Source organism: Triturus cristatus, chromosome 3_2 (genome assembly GCF_964204655.1).
Source record: "Triturus cristatus chromosome 3_2, aTriCri1.1, whole genome shotgun sequence".
Classification (NCBI taxonomy): Eukaryota; Metazoa; Chordata; class Amphibia; order Caudata; family Salamandridae; genus Triturus; species Triturus cristatus.
In genome coordinates this window covers 1,192,159,961-1,192,180,449 of record NC_140584.1, presented here as the reverse complement: position 1 = coordinate 1,192,180,449, position 20,489 = coordinate 1,192,159,961, and the positions used below count along the sequence as shown (strand labels likewise).

At 46.0% G+C, this 20,489-nt stretch overlaps 1 protein-coding gene across 1 annotated transcript in view; it reads right to left on the bottom strand.

Annotated features, from left to right (window-relative positions):
- The window catches only part of LOC146859417 (rac GTPase-activating protein 1-like), a 404,586-nt gene that overhangs the window by 274,098 nt on the left and 109,999 nt on the right, over positions 1–20,489 (bottom strand). Inside the window, exon 5 of the mRNA XM_085647164.1 lies at positions 11,081–11,199. Coding sequence (XP_085503290.1) covers positions 11,081–11,199 — 119 coding nt within the window. The remainder of the gene's footprint in view (positions 1–11,080; positions 11,200–20,489) is intronic.

The following is a 20,489-nucleotide window of genomic DNA, read 5'->3' as shown; positions in this document are numbered from 1 at the left end:
TTTTGATCTGTCTTAGTTTCGAAAAGAGCGGCATTTTTAGATCTTATTACTAGAACACACTTTATACAATAAAACACAATTAATGAACAGTCATTCACACCACAATGTATAGAACGTATTAAAACATTTAACATTTAACAGTTTTAACGAACAATGATAACTAATAGAAAACTAGTTACTGACATAATACTGACACTAGGTAATACTTATTTATATGTAAAAACATACTAGATATACTGCTAAACAGTACAGATACACTGCTGAAACAGTGCAGACCGGATTTGTGTACCCAAACCCGTCTTGACCGGCACAGACTATGTGCACGTTAAGTGCCTCCCCGGTAATGGTACTCACCGGGTAGCTCGGAACGGAAGGCCTCGGAACGGAACTGAAACTGGACCGGACTGGACTCGACTCGACTGGACTCGGGACTTCGGAACCTGGTGGGCCTCTGTATACCTCGGATCTTGCTCTCTCAGCTAGGCTCTGGTCGGGATACTTCGCACTTCTCACCGCCTCGTCTGGGTGTTGATCGCAGCCTCAGTCGCCCCCGCTTGGCCGGAGGGAGATACAGGAAATCCTGCAGGTACGCGTTTTTGTCCGTTCAGCTGTGGCAGGAGACCGGGCCTGCAACGCACCTCCGGCGCGTGAGATGAGAAAGTGTCCCTGTTCGGGCGCCAATTTATGTGGTAAATATTTCATTACCGGTACTATTTTTTATGCGGTAAAGTCTAGTAAGAATAACTCAGTAAATATAAGAGGCAGAATCCGTGGTATTAGAGGTTTAAAAAGGCTTTATTCCTATACAAAGGAATGTAATTCGAATTACAGGCTTCTATTCCATCACCACGAAAGTTCAGGAAGGAAGGGCATACATTATTGACAGATAATCGGTTTTATAGGAAAATGCATTTACAGTGAAACAGATGCAAGAGGCGTAACAGCTGATAAGAGAGATAAAATATGCATACGTAACCAAAAAAGGCGTAAACATGGGTGTAACTAAAATACGTCATTAAACATGATGTCACAAATGGGTGGATCCATAAGAGAATCCTGCAATGTCAGCAGAAATATTTGGCAGAGATGCGTGCGCAGCCGCATGACGTGTGATTGACGTGCAACTAGAGGGTGAAGGGGACTTGACATTTAGCTCTACATGTGGAGACAGAAGTCTGAGGGGTCATGTCAACCTAATCCCAAATCATATCTAGTATGCTATGTTTAAAGAACTGTGTTATCCAAAAGGAAAGGTCTCTCGGACGGAATCTATTCTATACTGACTGTTAGTGCGTGTACGGGCGTCTAAGTGTCTACATGAGATGCGAGGGGGTAGGAATCTTCCATGGTAACGGGGGCTATGAATTACTTGCACGAGGACAGTGAGGCCTGGCCCCTTGCACGGTAGCTGGAGGAATGTTTACCTAAACTACTAGACAGGAATGCATCGGATGAGGAGCGAAGCAGATAATCTTGAAGGTGAAATACAGTTTTTGGCAGGCAACAGGCTGGATCAGGCACCGTTAGCCGCGCAGGGAGTAGGACAAAGTTCATGGATACAGATGCAGGCTCGGGCTGGAGCTTTCAGAGGCAGGAGGCAGGAAAAGGCTTGAGGACAGAATTCAGGGCCTACTCGCCTGAATCTGTAAAATGTGGAAAGTGAACCACATAAAGTCGGTGGCCTTTCATACTTAGGAATGGAATATCTAACCCATTCATGGCGGATCTGAAAGAGGACATGTTGACGGTGGACGCACATGTATTTGCGTCTTCGAAACTGGAACCATTTCGTGTCTCCTGAGGCGGAAGCCGGGAGCTAGGCCAGAAACTTTTAAATATTGAGAGTCACTTTAAAAATTGTATTTTAGCACTATTATCTGTCACTCGCCTACCTTCATTGACGCTTTTGATGCACCCGTGCAGCCGATATAAACGCTGACTCGGAGTCACAAAGCACAGAAAGGCTTCCCCCGCCGTCACCGGCGCGAAGCTCGGACACGCCCCCTGACGAGGACACGCCCACAAACATCGTAGTATAAAGGCGCCGCTGACCACAAGCGACCCCACAACCATTTCGTGTCTCCTGAGGCGGAAGCCGGGAGCTAGGCCAGAAACTTTTAAATATTGAGAGTCACTTTAAAAATTGTATTTTAGCACTATTATCTGTCACTCGCCTACCTTCATTGACGCTTTTGATGCACCCGTGCAGCCGATATAAACGCTGACTCGGAGTCACAAAGCACAGAAAGGCTTCCCCCGCCGTCACCGGCGCGAAGCTCGGACACGCCCCCTGACGAGGACACGCCCCCCTCTTTCTCGCTTTCCTGTCCATAAAATAATGTGTCACTTCCGGACGCGCAGCGGACGGGCGCAGCGGGCGCGCCGTTTGCGCGCCGAAGGCGCGCCTAAGGCAAGCCCGTCTGTGCCCGTCTGTGCCTCGGCCGGGCCCAGGGCCTATCATGCTGCCCTATCTAAGGTATGTACCAACCATATACCTACCTATACAAGAGATCAAATACTTGCCCTCAATCATAAAAAAAATCACTGTCACAACATGATTAATGTCGAAAAGTGGTTAGGACCTGTATGTTGTCATATCTGTAGAACACTCCTCACCCCGGAAATACAATCACCCATTATGAAAAACGCGACCGCTCTCCGAGGAGCCCTGATCAATGCAAGGTCAATATGTAAAAATGGCCAGCACATATTTGACCTTATTACAGAGAATAACATTGACCTACTATTCATAACGGAAACCTGGCTTTAACCATGGTGCAACCCAATCATAACTGAAACTGTTCCCCAAGGATACCTCATTCAGAGGACCGATAGACAGGAACTGAGAGGAGGTGGACTAGCCATTATCCACCGCGAATCACTGAAATGCTCGACGTTCGAACTCTCGGACGTAAAAGGAGCAGAAAGTATGGGATTCTGCTTTCAGATCAATGAGGAGAACACTTTCGTGGGAGCCTTAATCTATCGCCCCCCAGGACCTCAAAACGGCTTCTTCGAAAGCTTCGAAGATGCACTTAGCACCTTAACCCTGAAATATGCCAATTTCACAGTCTTAGGCGATCTAAATTTTCACCTAGACAAGCCCAACGACCCCAATACAATATGGCTTAATGACTTAACTGATATACTGGGGCTGGAAATACTGACTAAAATGCCCACACACAAAGCAGGCCATATATTAGACTGTATTTGTACCAACATCAAAACCTTAACTGTCGAAACCCCCCTCATCCAAACATGGACGGATCACTGGTTAATCCCTTTCAAACTTACAACCAAAAAGAAAAGTCCGAACACTGCCAACCTAAAAATCGATTTCTCGACACAGAAAGATTGGAAAAAACTTGCAAACTCACCTAATCTGCACCACATCGCAGAGGAATCTAAACCGTCCATTACAGGATGTACTGAATCCGATTATAATAACTTCTGTAAATGGGTCACAGATTTCTGTGGTCCTGCAAATTCAGGAAAATTACGGAAAAAACAAAATAAAAAATCTGCATCCTGGTTCTCCCCCGTTCTAAAAAACAAACGTACTGAGGTCAGATCCCTTGAAAAGAAATGGCACCATAACTATGATGTTACTGAAGCTCTCGCCTATAAAACCGCTAGGAAACAATATCATTTTATGATAAAAAATGCCAAAAAAGACCATTTCCTAGAACTCATCAATTTATCCAATAACAAAAAGAAGGAAATTTTCAAAATAGTTGACGAGTTCATGAATCCCAGAATCCTCAGGCAGGAGATACCACCGTCATTAACACTTTGTAATTCCATAGCAAACTACTTTGAAATGAAAATACTAAATATCACCAAAGATTTCCCAGATCTTTCAGAACCCCCCCGCTTTTGAAAATCTACAATTATCCAACAGTATACCTCAGCTAAATAACTTTGCCCCCATTAGCCTCGATGAAACTCGACAAGCTATCCTCTCATGTAAATCAGGCTCCCCTTTTGATCCATGCCCCCCACTGCTGCTCCACATGTTAGTAGACATGGTAAACCCAATTATAAATTCCATCATAAATTCCTCTCTAGCCACTGCCGTCATTCCATCTGAATGGAAGAGTGCTGCTGTAAAACCGCTACAGAAAAAGCCCCTAGCTGATCCCACCACACTCTCTAACCTTCGCCCAATCTCGCTGCTTCCACTGCTATTCAAACTGACTGAAGCAGCAGTAAACAAACAGCTGACTAAACACCTGGAGGAAAATCACCTCTTACACCCTAACCAGGCAGGTTTTAGGGCAAAACACTCCACAGAGTCAGCCCTTCTACATACTGTAGAGACACTTAAGATGGCACTGGATCAAGGAAAAAAGGCTGTCCTGATCCTGCTCGATCTATCGGCGGCCTTTGATACGGTTTCACACCCCGTATTAATTGGCCGCCTGGCAGAATCAGGACTAACAGGAACCGCTTTCAAATGGCTGAAAAATTTTCTAAGCCATAGAAAACAAATCACCATATTAGGAAGCTATTGCTCAGAGGAAAAAACTTTAACAACAGGGGTACCACAAGGCTCAAGCTTGAGCCCGGTCCTTTTTAACCTTTATATGTCCCCTTTGATTGAACTGATTACATCATTCAACATCAGTACAATATCTTACGCGGATGATACCCAACTCATCCTTGTATTGGACAACAACTCAACTAAAGCAGAAGAAAATCTGAGAGTTTGTCTCACCGCAACCTTTGAATGGATGAGAACTCACCACCTTAAATGCAATTCAGGCAAGACTGAGATCCTCCCTTTTGGTCAAAATAACCTCTTTTCCCCTAACAACTGGTGGCCCCAAGACGCCGAAGTTCCACCTAATACCATCACGTCAGCCCGCAACCTCGGGATAAGGTTTGATGAAGCCCTATCCTTCAAAAAACAAGCAGGGACTGTGGCAGGGTCCTGTTTCAACATTATTAGAGGCCTCAGAAGGTTCTTTGACCTCCTCCCCCTGACAGCCAGAAAAACGGTAGCAGTAGCCCTCATTACATCGCGGCTAGATTACTGCAACAGCATCTATGCAGGTTCCAACAAAGCTGTCTTACACAAATTGCAGATGGTTCAGAATGCTGCTGCCCGCTTAGTGCTAAGACTACCCAGGAAATCATCTGCATCCATGGCACTCAAAACCCTGCACTGGTTACCCATTCATAAGAGAGTTTTATTTAAAATCCTACTCATCACTTTCAGAGCTTACCACCAGTCGGGCCCCTCATACCTATCCCAAAGGTTTGGAAGATACACTCCCTCCAGGTCACTCAGATCATCCAACTTAAACCTATTAGCTGTCCCCAAATTCAGACGGACCACAAAAGGTGGAAAATCCATCGGAGTGCTAGGAGCTAGAACAAGCTAGAACAAGCTCCCACCTCGGAGTGCTAGGAGCTGGAACAAGCTCCCACCCCAGATGCGTCTGATTCATTCAGAGAATCTGTTCCGAAAAGCCCTTAAAACATGGATTTTTAAGGCCACTGACACACTATGTCTAGCGTTAATTTAATTTAATATCACTCACCCTCTCTGTATTAAGTACTTCTCCACTTTCCTTTATGTTTTCGGACAACTCTCCCTCCCTTCTCACCTATGACACGTGATGTTTCTAGCGCCAAGATGCTCCATGGAGTGTAAGTTGCGCTTTATAAAAGCCAATTCATCATCATCATCATCAACATACATGTACTTGTAGCATGCACATGGAGCCGTTGGGGTCTACGATAGGGGACATAACTGATCACAAAATTCATATTTCCTCAGGTTTAAGGATCTTTTGGTAGAGGGGATCATGAAGATGTGGGATTAACTCAAATTGGAGAAGCCGGAGCTCCCCTCCATTGTCTTTCTCCTTTCTTCAGCTTCACAACTTTTTTAAAAAAAATCTTTTTATTAAACTTTTGCATCATACAGCATGTACGGATAGTTTTACATTTCAATGCAAAGCACGGAGACAGTTGGAAGGCAACATTGAAAATACCATTTCTCAATGTGTTACAATATTAGCAACCTCTCTCGCAGTCAACTTCAAAAGAGAAAAACACATGTAACCCCTCGGGTTCTTGTTTATCCTGTTTTTATCTCATTCTCAAAACCCTCTAAACTCCCTCCAAGCCGCCCATATTTTTCCCACTTTTTTGGGCATCCCATTCCCTGGTACACCACCTGTTCAGCACTCTGACACCAGTCCATATCAGCCATCTATTCCCTTATAATTGGGGGTTCCATCTTGTCCCACGCCCGGGCTATATTTTTTTTGGCTACTCCCGACGCTAGTGTCACCCAGGTATTCTGATATTTTTTGTATCCATCGAGACCGAGCTAGACGTAACCTGAGTCAACACCTCTGTGATTTGTGTCCATGATGCCTGAATTTGGGTACACACCCATAAAATATGGAAGAATATGGATTCTTGCCACACCCACGTATATAAAATTAGGACACTGCCCTCCCTGCCCTGGACAGGATTGTTCTGGAATAACAGGATCTATGCAAGATCCAGAATTGGACCAGACAAAATCTGGCCCTGATAGCTATTTCCCTGGGACTTTGTAGTGCTTCAGACCATTCCTCCTCATCAATATCAGCCAGGCCTTCTGACCACTGATTACGCAAATGTAACAGTATGTCTGGGAAATTATTAAGTAGTTTCTTATAGACCACTGAGATACCCTTGTTTGGCATGGGGTCTGCAAAAAGCCAGTCTTCCAGGGGAGACGATTCTGGCACCCCCTCCCCCTCCTGTAGAGGACGCCTTACATCATGGCCCAGTTGTAGGTATCTGTAGCGTTCAGTGTCAGCCATGTCATATTCCTGGCAAAGGTCCGCAAAATATATCAGAACCTGCCCCCTCCAGATAGCCCCCAAACACTCTATTCCAAGTAGTGCCCACCTTCAGAAGCCCTGCAGACTACCCGCCTCTCTCAGTAAGTCACTGTGCCACAGTGAGGTCTGTTCTGTTAGTTTACCATGCCAACCCAGATTGGTTGTCGGGCCTGGCAGGAACCGTCGCACTAACGCATATGAGGCGGCATGGTGCGTTTCCTGCGGCGCTGGTAGAGTATGGTTTCATAATTCCTTCCCACCCATCACATATCTATCCACCCAGTAGGCGGTTTCCTGCTGGTCGGAAAAGACCCAGTCATTAATCACTTAATTGTGTCACACAGCAGAAAGGCTGGGCATTAGGGACCCTTAAGCCCCCCTCATAAAATTCCCTCTGCAATTTACACAATTCTAGCCGAGGGGCGGAGCCCTGCCATAGAAGCGTTCGAAGTTCCTGATCGATTTTTTTTAAATACCATCATCAGGATGCAGAATGGGGTGTTTTGCGATATGCATAACAGGTGTGGGAGGGTCATCATCTTGTAAAGGGACGGGCTCCCCATCAATGAGAGAGGTAAGTTTCTCCAGTAGGCTACGTTGTCTCGTAGCCTCTCCAATTGGGAAAGCACGTTGCGGCGTACACAGTCCTGTGAATCGCGGGTACTGTGAATGCCCAAGTATTTGAACCCCTCCTGTTCAATCGAAGCTTCACAATCTGATGGAAGTTGGGGTATGCCCCCTGCAAGCGGAAAAACCAATGACATGGAGCAATTTATACAATAACCCAAATTATCCCCAAATGCTTCAAATATTTGTAGCAGCGCATTACGGATCAATGCAGGTGGGTCACAGAGGAGAATATCATGTGCATAAAGCGAGATGTGTTCCTCCCATCCGCCGATCTTCCACAATCCTCAAATCAATGGGTCCCGGCATATCCACGCCGGAACAGCTTTGTAACTTCATGCGGAATATGCAATCTTCAAGTGGTACACTTGCAACTTTGCTTAGCCAAGCTTTTTATGTGAGTGAGACAAGGGGGGTAGGGAACTGGTACCGAATATTCCAGCAACAACTTTATGGAAAGATAGTCCTGTTAGTCCTTCAAAAGATACAGGTCTATATGCACATATGTGGAAGGTGTACAATGAGTGGGCACATAAAGCCATGAGGGAGCAAACTTTAAATGTATGGCTTTTTTTGTAAGTGGCAACTTTACTTCATGGTAGTGAGCGCTTGGATGGTCTGTCAGCAACATGAGAAATAATGGGCTGGCAGCCATTACAGGACTCGGGGTCTTAGTGCCCTGTCCTAAAGTTAATAAAAACTAAATAACATAATGGGATAGGTAGGGATACCCTGCCCCACTAGGCCCATTGGGGGATGGGCCGACCCAGAGAGTCCATCCCCACCCCCTCCACTGGGCCAAAATCCCCCAAAATAAACTGCAATTTTTGCTGCATTCTTGCTGGACTCCCACGATATATCAGCAAAAAAATAAAATGGCGGCCTTTAAAGGCCCCAGGGACACCTATCCACTGGGACAATTTCTTTAAAGGGAGAGGGGCTGTGAGGCCCCCTACCCGGGCCACTAAAGCCCCAGGGTGCCCACCTCGAAGGCCAAAATGTCCAAAAAGGGGAGAGGGCTACGTGGCCACTCTTCTCGAGCTTTTAATGCTCCGGAGACCCCATCCTCAAGGGCCGACTCACTTGCTGTGTCCCAGGGAGCCCACCCCCCTAGGACACAGTTTCCCTGCCCACACCAGCATGGATAGGAAAGCATACGTTTGCTCCTGTCTGGCAGGAGAATTTTCGAATCTCTGGCCAAACGGGAGCAAACACAAAGTCTGCTCCCAGAGGGCAGGAGCTTTAAAAATGCTACAGCCGGATGGGAGCAGAATTGTATTCCGTTTCCCTGCCCGCACGTATGTGGGCAGGGAAACAGAACAAGATATTGCTCCTGCCCGGAGGGAGTTGCATGAATAGCTGCTTCCTCCAGGTAGGATCAATGCCTGCTTCTGTAGCATGTGAGGAGCTGGCTGTGATCTCGGGGGCCCTGAGGATCCCCCCACACTCCCCAATGTGTGCATTGTGGGAGCCCTTGATTGAGCACTGGGGCACCAACCTTTAAATATTGCGGGCCCCAGGATCATTCAGGGCCACAATGGCTCTGGGAGGGGGCCACGCACACACACACACAGATATATATATATATATATACATACACAATATATATATTGTAACAACTTCTGGGTAACAGGAATATTGTCCGGCATTACAGTCTCAGTTACTCATCCCCACCAGTATGGTAATTGTAATTCATAAATAACTTTACTGAGAGGCTTAACAAAAAATAATAAACAAAATCTTGTACAGATTCCTTGTGTCTTTCTTTCTTTTTTATTCTTTTCTTGAGTCAATTAATACAGCCAAGAACTACAGCCAACACGTGTTTCGCACTCACTAGCGCTTCTTCAGGGCTCTCACGTTACTTGTTGGGATTCTATTTTTTGAATTCGGTCACTTGAATCAAATCTCCAGTCTGTTTCTGCAATTAGTATCCCTCCAATATCAATCAAATGAAATTCCACAGTTTTGAATATATATATATGTGTACATCAATATCTCAATTAACTATAGCTCCTGTCCTAAAGTAACAATAACTTGCACCCCCGCCATGCACAGTGTTGTTATCAATGATGTCATTTGAGATGTCGCAGTCATGTTATCAATGGTATAGTGATGTAACACGTGGGTTCATTAGCAGTGCATGGCGAGGGCGTGAGTTGTAGTTACTTTAGGGCACGAGTTATAGTTACTGGAGATAACTTCAACTACAACTGATGAATTTCAGTGTTTTTTTTTTTTAGTTTAAAACATTACGTTGTTACTTCATTTATAAAGTTTTTTATGTAAAGTAAGATATAATGACAATTCCCAAATATAACGTCACCTTAATTTTTTTTTCTAGTGAATATATACATTACTTATGTTGTTTAAAATATATATATTACTTACGCCATTTGAAAATTGGGTTTAGGGGTAGGAGTACGGAGCACTAAGGGGTCTCAGGGTTCACAGATAGGTAAGGGAAATGGGTAGTAAAGTGGTTTTACATGTTAGGGATGGGTAAGGGGTAAATGGTAGTAGGGAGTTTTTAGGGCTTAAGCGAAGTAAAGGTAATGAGTAATAAGGGGTTGTAAGTGCTCAGGGATGGTTAAGGAGTAGTAATGGGAGTGTAGGGCTCAGGGGTGGTTAAAGGGCAGTAAGGTTTTCTTTTTAGGTTTCAGGGGTGGGTATTGGTAAAGGGAGGTAAGCGTTTTGAAAAACAAGGGGGGGTTGAGTGGGTTAGCCTAATTTTCTTTAAGAGCGGGGTAGGGAGGACCCAACAAAAAAATAATATAAATAATCCATGTATAATTTAATTTAAAAAAAAAAATACAAACATACAGTCATACCCTCATATATATGCATGGTAGCATAGTAGTAATACAATGCATATGGAAGGTCAACGCGTTCTAAACATGGATGGTAAAGCAATGCGCGGTAAAGACGTACCTACTCCCAGAGAACCAGGTAAGAGGGCCTTCTGGGATTCAGAGACAGAGATGAAAGGAGGAAAGAGAGCCTGACAGAGTTGGTTAGAAAGATAGAATATAACAGGCGCATAGTGACCGGGATGAGTACCGTGCAACAGTAGAGGAAGATTTTTAAAGAAAGTTAGAGTGACAGTGACAGATGTGGAAAGGAAAACAAATACAGAGAGACTGTGAAAAAATGAAAAGAAAATATTAAATGAGCAGAAATCAGCATAATGTGACGGAAGACAGGCAGGGAAAAACCAACAGGGGAAGAGAGTGAAAGAAATAGCCACAGAGGAGTGGAGAGTGATGAGGAAGGAATGAGAGTAATGCATAGATGGGAACAGTGGCAGTCGCAGCCCTACTATACATCGCATGTAGTGGTGTGGGTGCATAAAGGCAGTAGATTATTGTGTACATGTACTTTAGACCTCCCTTGTTCTTTGTGTTCTGTAACAGAGGGGGCAACCTCTGTTTGGTACCAATGTTTGTGATGTGGGCAGGGGTGATGCAATGACAATATGTTCCATCTCCTGAAACAAAAATAATTGTGATAGCCACCATGTGCCTTCTGCGCCATTACTAAGATGGCGGGTAAAATGCCTCTGCGGATTGCACATCCCTAGGTAGGCACACGAGATGTTCACTCACCTGGGCTCCTCTCCCATTGGGCCAGAACTACGATTGAGTTTTCCAAAAACAGCCATCATGGAGGCACTCCCCGCTTCCCCGGACAACAGGAGGTCGCGTACCAATTGCAACTGGCGCTCCTGAAACAAAGAGATGGTAGGACGACAGGAAATCAAGATCACAGCACCTTATATACCGGAGAAAGGTTTGCCTGTGCTTCTTGCCATGTGTGCATACTGTAGAGTCAAAGACTATCAGGCAAACTTTCAATGACCCATCTTGTGGAATTCTTTATTCGGATTGTAGATGCTATCCCACACTATCCCTCTAAAGATCTCCCTGACGTTCTGTAGAATCTTGTATATGTATTTATACTTTTCTCCTGCTGCTCTCTCCCTAGCTGCTCAGCCAGTTTGAATGCACTGCCTGGAATGTTGGTGTGGTGAGGATGATTGGAATGTTTGGGTGCCCGGGTGGTGGGTGAGGTGTGTGGGTTGGAGTGCGGGCTGAGCAGCAGGAAGGCTGCTCCTGGTGGGCCTGCTCTACATGAACTGTCCAACCTGCAACTAAACTCAATACACCTACTTAAACTACATCTCAGCTACTGGACTTCACCGTTACATTTTGGCGACGATCTGGAGACAAACCTATGCCTTACAACTGGTTTTACTAAAGCGGACACTAGAAAGAAGATTGAAAAACTAAAGAAACTCACAGAAACTAAGAGACATCCTCGAGAATGAAGCGCCGCTCCTGGAAGCCCCGCCAGTGTCCTGTTCTCATTGGACAGCCCTGCCAGTGCGTGCTTCACTGTTGGTACTTGTTTGACTTTTTTCTACTATGCTATCAACTGACATTGTCAGTAACATGAGGGACTTTTGTTCGTTCATCGTTTGGGTGAAAGATTAATAGCAAGCAAGTCTGACTCCTAGCACCGGTCAGGATTCATATGCAAATGACTAACGGAGTTTGCTTGGCAGAAATTGGCTTTACATGGGGACATTTACTTCCTTCACTCATGTGGAAAATACTGCCAGAGTTGGTGCAGTGTTTGCAAGACACACTGCACAATGTATTTTGCTGTAGCCATTGCCTCAGTGAGTGCTGTGTCTTCGCTCAAGTTTGAAGAGCGAGGTAGCACGCGCCTTACCTGAATCAACCCGCAGCCAACAGTTGCACTTGAGTGCAGGGGCGCGAGGAGGTCCAGCGTGCTGCTTGTGCAATGTTTGATGCATGTACGCGCCGGGACCCACACCGCATGCTGTAGTACTACCTGCCACCATCTTTACGTTGAGGAAGCTGGCAAACACCCAGTTTATGATACGCTGCATGCTGGACTCTAGCCTGTTCCGCCAGCCCGCGAACAGCATGGGGGACTATAGTGTTTTGAACACGCCGCGGCAAACCACCTTGAACCACCCGGCGCCGGTTGTCTTTACGTGCCACCATCTTTGCATTGGGAGCAAGTAGCCAAATACCATGTCTGCTGTCCAGCCTGTTCACCTGCCTGCGGGGATAGTGAGGTTGGAGTCATAAACCTAGTACAGCCATTCCGGTACATGAAGTACTTGTGCCTTCCATCCAGGAGCCCGTAGCAGACTTAAATAAACCTTGGACCCACATGTGATGAAGGAAATAAATTTGTGTTCCATATAAGCTGGTGATGCCGGTAAGACTGGACCAGTTACGTTATGCACCATTTAGATTGAGATATCGCTCGCTGGAGTTTGAGGGTTTTAAATGGATATTGTTTGCAGGAATTGTTTTTTTTTAATCTTGGCAAGATGTATTTTCTGCCCTTTAGCAATTACTTAAAGGATCTGCTGTGATTGCCAGGGGTTGCTCCCACATTCTACCATATGCTTTTTGAGTGCGCAGCTTTGTATTATATGTGGATTTATTGAGGTTATCACATGTACCAAGCCTATTTCTATATTGACATGCGTTATGAATGTAATCTAAGAGTTATTTGCAATGTCATACATTACTATTGCTGCCACGCATTTAATTTCTTTGCTGTGCTCATGTGTCCTTTAGCGTTTCCTTGTCACTTTTACTTTGGTGTCGCTGCTGTAGTGAGATTTTTTTCTCTGGTCTGGGAAGGGTGTTCCTGTATCCTAGGTTCACATGTCGCTTATTATAGTTCTCATGTTGAGTTCCAACTTGTTCACATGTTACAGTAAGTGCCCTTTACTCATGGGATTGCTCCATGGGTGTATATTGCCCATTTCTTTAGTTTAGCTCTGGTCCATCTATACAGATGCACAGTATAGTCTCCGGTATGCCTCCCATCAGTATCCGCTCCATATATACAGAGGCTTAGTATAGGCTATGGTATGCCTCCCATCAGTGTCCGTTCCACATATACAGATGCTTAGTATAGGGTATGGTATGCCTCTCGTCAGTCTCTGCTTCATCTATACAGGTGCTCAAAATAGGCTATGGTATGCCCGCCATAAGTCTATGCTCCATCTGTACAGATGCACAGTATAGGCTCCGGAATGCCGCCCGTCAGTCTCGGCTCCATCTATACAGATGCTTAGTATAGGCTAGGGTATGCCACCCGTCAGTCTACGCTCCATCTATACAGATGCACAGTATAGGCTCCGGTGTGCCTCCCGTCAGTCTCGGCTCCATCTATACAGATGCTTAGTATAGGCTAGGGTATGCCACCCGTCAGTCTACGCTCCATCTATACAGATGCACAGTATAGGCTCCGGAATGCCTCCCGTCAGTCTCCGCTCCATCTATACAGATGCTTAGTATATGCCCTTGTATGCCTCCCATCGGTGTCCGCTCCATATATACAGATGCTTAGTATACGCCCTGGTATGCCTCCGATCAGTGTCCGCTCCATATATACAGATGCACAGTATAGTTTCCGGTATGCTTCCCGTCAGTCCCCGCTCCATCGATACAGATGCTTATCAGACGCCCTGGTATGCCTCCCGTCAGTCTCCGCTCCAAATATATACAGATGCTTTTTATAGGCTATGGTATGCCTCCCGTCAGTCTCCGCTCCATATTTACAGAGGTTTAGTATAGGTTATGGTATTTCTCCCTTCAGTCTCCGCTCCATATATACAGAGGCTTAGTATAGGTCGGTATGTCTCCCGTCAGTTTCCACTCCATATATACAGAGGTTTAGTATAGGTTATGGTATGCCTGCCATAAGTCTAAGCTCCATCTATACAGATGCACAGTACAGTCTCCGGAATGCCTCCCGTCAGTCTCCGCTCCATTTATACAGATGCTTAGTATGCGCCCTGGTATGCCTCCCATCAGTGTCCGCTCCATATTTATAGATGCACAATATAGTCTACGGTATGCTTCCCGTCAGTCCCCACTCCATCGATACAGATGCTTATCAGACGCTCCGGTATGCCTCCCATCAGTGTCCGCTCCATATATACAGATGCTTAGTACAGGCTATGGTATGCCTCCCGTCAGTCTCCGCTCCCTATATACAGAGGCTTAGTATAGGCTCCGGTATGCCTCCTGTCAGTGTCCGCTCCATATATATATATATATACAGAGGCTTAGAATAGGCTATGGTATGCCTGCCATCAGTCTACGCTCCATCTATACAGATGCACAGTATAGGCTCCGGAATGCCTCCCGTCAGTCTCGGCTCCATCTATACAGATGCTTAGTATAGGCTATGGTATGCCTCCCATCAGTCTCTCCTTCACCTATACAGGTGCTCAACATAGGCTATGGTATGCCTCCCATCAGTGTCCGCTCCATATATACAGATGCTTAGTACAGGCTATGGTATGCCTCCCGTCAGTCTCCGCTCCCTATATACAGAGGCTTAGTATAGGCTCCGGTATGCCTCCTGTCAGTGTCCGCTCCATATATATATATATATACAGAGGCTTAGAATAGGCTATGGTATGCCTGCCATCAGTCTACGCTCCATCTATACAGATGCACAGTATAGGCTCCGGAATGCCTCCCGTCAGTCTCGGCTCCATCTATACAGATGCTTAGTATAGGCTATGGTATGCCTCCCATCAGTCTCTCCTTCACCTATACAGGTGCTCAACATAGGCTATGGTATGCCTCCCATCAGTCTCCGTTCCATATATACAGATGCTTAGTATAGGCTATGGTATGCCTCCCGTCAGTCTCAGCTTCATCTATACAGATGCTCAATATAGACTACGGTATGCCTGCCATCAGTCTACGCTCCATCTATACAGATGCACAGTATAGTCTCCGGAATGCCTCCCGCCAGTCTCCGTTCCATCTATACAGGTGCTTAGCATAGGCTCTGGTATGTTTCCCATCAGTCTATGCTCCATCTATACAGATGCACAGTATAATCTCCGGAATGCCTCCCGTCAGTCTCGGCTCCATCTATACAGATGCTTAGTATAGGACCCAGTATGCCTTCCGTCGGTCTCTGCTCCATCTATACAGATACATGATATAAGTCAGTGCATATTCAACATGGCCCCCATCAGTCTCACCTACAACTCAATCTATGCAGGCCCACACAAGAAGTTCCCGCCTGTCCCCTATAAGCCATCCCATAGTTCTCAGCCCCATCCATAAGTTGCTTGCTATATGATCCTAGGTCTCACCTATAGACTGTCTCATAATCCTCAACCCCATAGGTACAGATATCATAGGTTCCTGTATGCCTCCCATCAGTCTCGGCTCCATCTATACAAATGCAAAGTATAGGCCCCGGTATTCCTCTTTTTAGTCTCCGCCTTATCTATGCAGAAGCCCAGTATAGGCCCTGGTATGATTCCCTTCAGTCTCCGCTCCATCTACACAAATGCTTGGAATAGGCTACAGTATGCCTGCCATCAGTCTACGCTCCATCTATACAGATGCTTAGTATATGCCCTTGTATGCCTCCCATCAGTGTCCACTCCATATATACAGATGCACAGTATAGTCTCCGGTATGCTTCTCATCAGTCCCTGCTCCATCGATACAGATGCTTATCAGATGCCCCGGTATGCCTCCCATCGGTGTCCGCTCCATATATACAGATGCTTAGTACAGGCTATGGTATGCCTCCTTCAGTCTCCGCTCCATATATACAGAGGCTTAGTATAGGCTCCGGTATGCCTCCCGTCAGTGTCCGCTCCATATATATACAGATGCACAGTATAGGCTCCGGAATGCCTTCCGTCAGTCTCGGCTCCATCTATACAGATGCTTAGTATAGGCTATGGTATGCCTCCCATCAGTCTCTCCATCTATACAGGTGCTCAACATAGGCTATGGTATGCCTCCCATCAGTCTCCGCTCCATATATACAGAGGCTTAGTATAGGCTCTGGTATGCCTCCCATCAGTGTCCGCTCCATATATACAGATGCACAGTATAGTCTCCAGTATGCCTCCCGTCAGTCTCCGCTCCATCGATACAGATGCTTATCAGACGCTTCCGTATGCCTCCCATCAGTGTCCGCTCCATATATACAGATGCTTTGTATAGGCCCCGGTATGCCTCCCGTCAGTGTCCGCTCCATATATACAGAGGCTTAGTATAGGCCCCGGTATGCCTCCCGTCAGTCTCCGCTCCATATATACAGATGCTTAGTATAGGCTATGGTATGCCTCCCGTCAGTGTCCGCTCCATATATACAGAGGCTTAGTATAGGGTATGGTATGCCTGCCATCAGTCTACGCTCCATCTATACAGATGCACAGTATAGGCTCCGGAATGCCTTCCATCAGTCTCGGCTCCATCTATACAGATGCTTAGTATAGGCTAGGGTATGCCACCCGTCAGTCTACGCTCCATCTATACAGTTGCACAGTATAGGTTCCAGTGTGCCTCCCGTCAGTCTCGGCTCCATCTATACAGATGCTTAGTATAGGCTAGGGTATGCCACCCATCAGTTTACGATCCATCTATACAGATGCACAGTATAGGCTCTGGTATGCCTCCCATCAGTCTCGGCTCCATCTATACAGATGCTTAGTATAGGACCCAGTATGCTTTTCGTCAGTCTCCACTCCATCTATACAGATGCACAGTATAGGTTCCAGTATGTCTCCTGACAGTGTCCGCCCCATCTGTACAGATGCTTAGTATAGGACCCGAAAGGCCTTCCGTCAGTCTCCGCTCCATATATACAGAGGCTTAGTATAGGCCCCGGTATGCCTCCCGTCAGTCTCCGCTCTATATATACAGAGGCTTAGTATAGGCTATGGTATGCCTCCCATCAGTGTCCGTTCCACATATACAGATGCTTAGTATAGGGTATGGTATGCCTCCCGTCAGTCTCTGCTTCATCTATACAGATGCACGGTATAGGCTCCAGTATGTCTCCTGACCGTGTCCACTCCATCTATACAGATGCTTAGTATAGGACCCGAAAGGCCTTCCGTCAGTTTCCTCTCCATCTATACAGATGCTTAGTATAGACCCGAAAGGCCTTCCGTCAGTCTCCTCTCCATCTATACAGATGCATGATATATGTTAATGCATGTCCAATATGGTCCCCATCAGTCTCACCTACATTTCAATCTATGCAGGCCCACACAAGAAGTTCCCACCTGCCCCCTGTATACCAACTCATCGTTCTTAACCCCATCAATAAGTTGTGCGTTATACAGTCCGGTCTTTTGCATACACACGGTCCCATAATTCTCAACTCCATATGTACAGAGACAACAATTTCCTGTATGTTTTCCATCAGTCTCAGCTCCCACTATACAGATGTTCGCTATAGGTTCCTGTGTCCCTTCTACACACTGCCCCATCACTTAAGTCTTTCTATGGAGACACTTTATGTAGGATCCTACATGTTTCCTATAGACTCTTCTTGAATCCCAGATCTACATATGCAGATAGTTCCTTGCTGTGCCCTGTCCTGTCTGTCTCAGCACAATGCAGATTAGCTCCATCGCTACAGATGCTTTTTATAGGTTCCTTTAGGCCTCCTACAGAATGCCCCCTTGTTATAATCTGTCACTTGGTGCATTCCGCTCCCCCCTCCTCCCTCCGGACCTTTGGTTTATCTTACCTGGTTCTGAAGATTCCACAGCGGACTCCAGTTGACTGGGCTGTGGTGGTGTAATGCAATAAAGTCTCTCTCAACACTTACGTTAGTGTTGTCTTCTATTATAATTTTGGCAAAGATTTACCGTGTGCGGATGGTTCACCACCACCCCCAACTTCTTCTCCAGTGCTGCTTTCTTCATTCTACTCCTGTACTCCGGAGTGATGTGGGTTGATGAACCACCTACTCATACTGTCACCCTGCTGTCAGTCTCCACGCTGTCTACTGCTGTCTCCTGCATCCACCGTTGGATCCTTAACATGCAATCCTCTTCCCTGTGAGGATTTAAGGTACTGTGCTTTGTGCTTGCCCACTGGGAGTTCACCGCTACACCAAGCGTTCACCCCCTCTACTGCTATGGCTCCAAGGTGAAACCATCTGGAGACTTATCATCTGAGTTGTGCTACTCCGTGGGAAAGCACGTCTCTTCCAAGCCGTTCCCCATCTTTGTCTTACAACTGTTGTGGAGCCTTGCCCCTGTGGGTCTCTCTTTGAGTTTTTAGTCATCGGTGGTACGGTGGGTGGCCGCCCGCCTTCTCCTCCAGTAACCACATACTGAGGTGGAATTGTGGGAATTTTAATGCAAGCTCTCCTTTTAGTGAAAGCCGTCATCCCTGTCTCCTCATCGCAGTGCCACCGTTCTTCAACTCTATGAGGTTTGCTGCTGCGCCCGACAGAGGCGGAGTTCTTCAGCAGTTCCCCTGAGCTTTCTTGTCTGAGGAAGCTACCGGCGCCTTACTCCTTTGCACGCAGTCCTCAGCACGCTCAATTTGCGTCTCGTGAGGAACTTTGAGGATGCGGTGGTTTTTCCTCGATCTTCACCAGTCTCATCAGTTTGCTGGCAATCCCTCCCAGACTTCCTGGGACCGACCTCTTCCGCATGGTGGTTATCGCCCTCTGCTCCACTTCTCAAGCGGGGCGTCCGTTAGGTTGCCGCCCCCTCCTGGAGAGTTCTGCTCATTCAGTATTACACACCGGCTGTCATGTTGCTTCATTGCCTGTATCCATTTTCTCACACTGATCGGCACAGCTTGTTCAACGTTAATGGGGCATAAGTTATCATTGTTTTGCTGACAGGCACAGCATTATTTCCACTTTCAAGCTGTCTGTCACTCCTTCTGCAAGTGTTTTTCAACGCTGACTGGCACAGCTTTGCTCCTCACATTTTGCCTCAGCCTGTCAGTTCTTTCACTCTCTGATGGGCACAGCATGTTCCATTTGAAGGGTACAAGTTATTACTCTTCTCGCTGACAGGCACAGCTTGTGAATTATTTCTATTCAATACTTGGTATTCACTTTACTCGTAAGCAAAACATTTTCAAAACATCTGCCTGTCAATTCTTAGTCGCTGATAGGCACAGCTTGTTGTTTGAATTCACATCCGTGTGCATTTTTGTACTATTTCTGATGTACAGACACAATGGTTCAGAGTGTTTGTCACTGACTGGCACAGCTTCTTGGTGGTATACCTCAGCATAAATCCATTCATTTAGTCTTGAACTTTTCTTTTTTTTCTTCCCCATTGCCATGGCTTCTGCAAATATGTCACAACAACCTCCTTTTCTAAATGAGGTTGGTGAACCCCTCTTACCTTGGAAACAGTGGGTTGGCTTGTTAGAATCATGTCTTATTGCCATAGGTGGAAGTAAGATTTTCCCCGTTAAGGAAACTACACACACTACTTCATAACTTGGGGATTGAAGGTCGCAAAACGTACGATAATCTATCAGTGTCAGGTCTGTTGAGGACAGCGATGAAGATGAAAACGTTTACCAAGCTGCGGTGAAGAGACTAGAGAAGCACTTTAGGAAGAATATTAATGTGGTGCTAGAAAGGCACAAATTCTTCTCAAGAGTACAATCAAAAAATGAAAAAGTTAAACCGTTCATAGCTGCTCTAAAAGGTTTAGTGAATACGTGTGAGTTTGAGTCGCTACAAGAGTCACTTATTAGACATCAATTGGTCAGATGTACCGATACTCCGAAGATAGAAGAAAGACTATTGGTTGCAAATCCTGACCTAAGAGAGGCAATTGACATTGCAGTAGGAATTGAACACAGCTGACTGCATGGTGGCAATGAACAGGGGTGGGGAAAGCTATCTGATGTAAATGTCATCAACAAACGAGATAAGGAAGGACTACAAAATCAAAACCAGTAGCACCTTCTCTTCAGCGGTCAAATCCAAGTGCTACAGGTGTGGCAGCCCAGCCAATTTGGCTAACAATGTAGCTTGCCCAGCAAGAGCAGTTATATGTCAACAGTGTGGAAGAAGAGGTCACTTGGCAAGAGTCTGCATAGAACAACGTAACAAACCAGTCCATGCCATTGAACATGAATCTCCTGCTGAGACCAAATTTGTGTTCCAACTTCTAGATAGCAAAGAAACCACACGTTT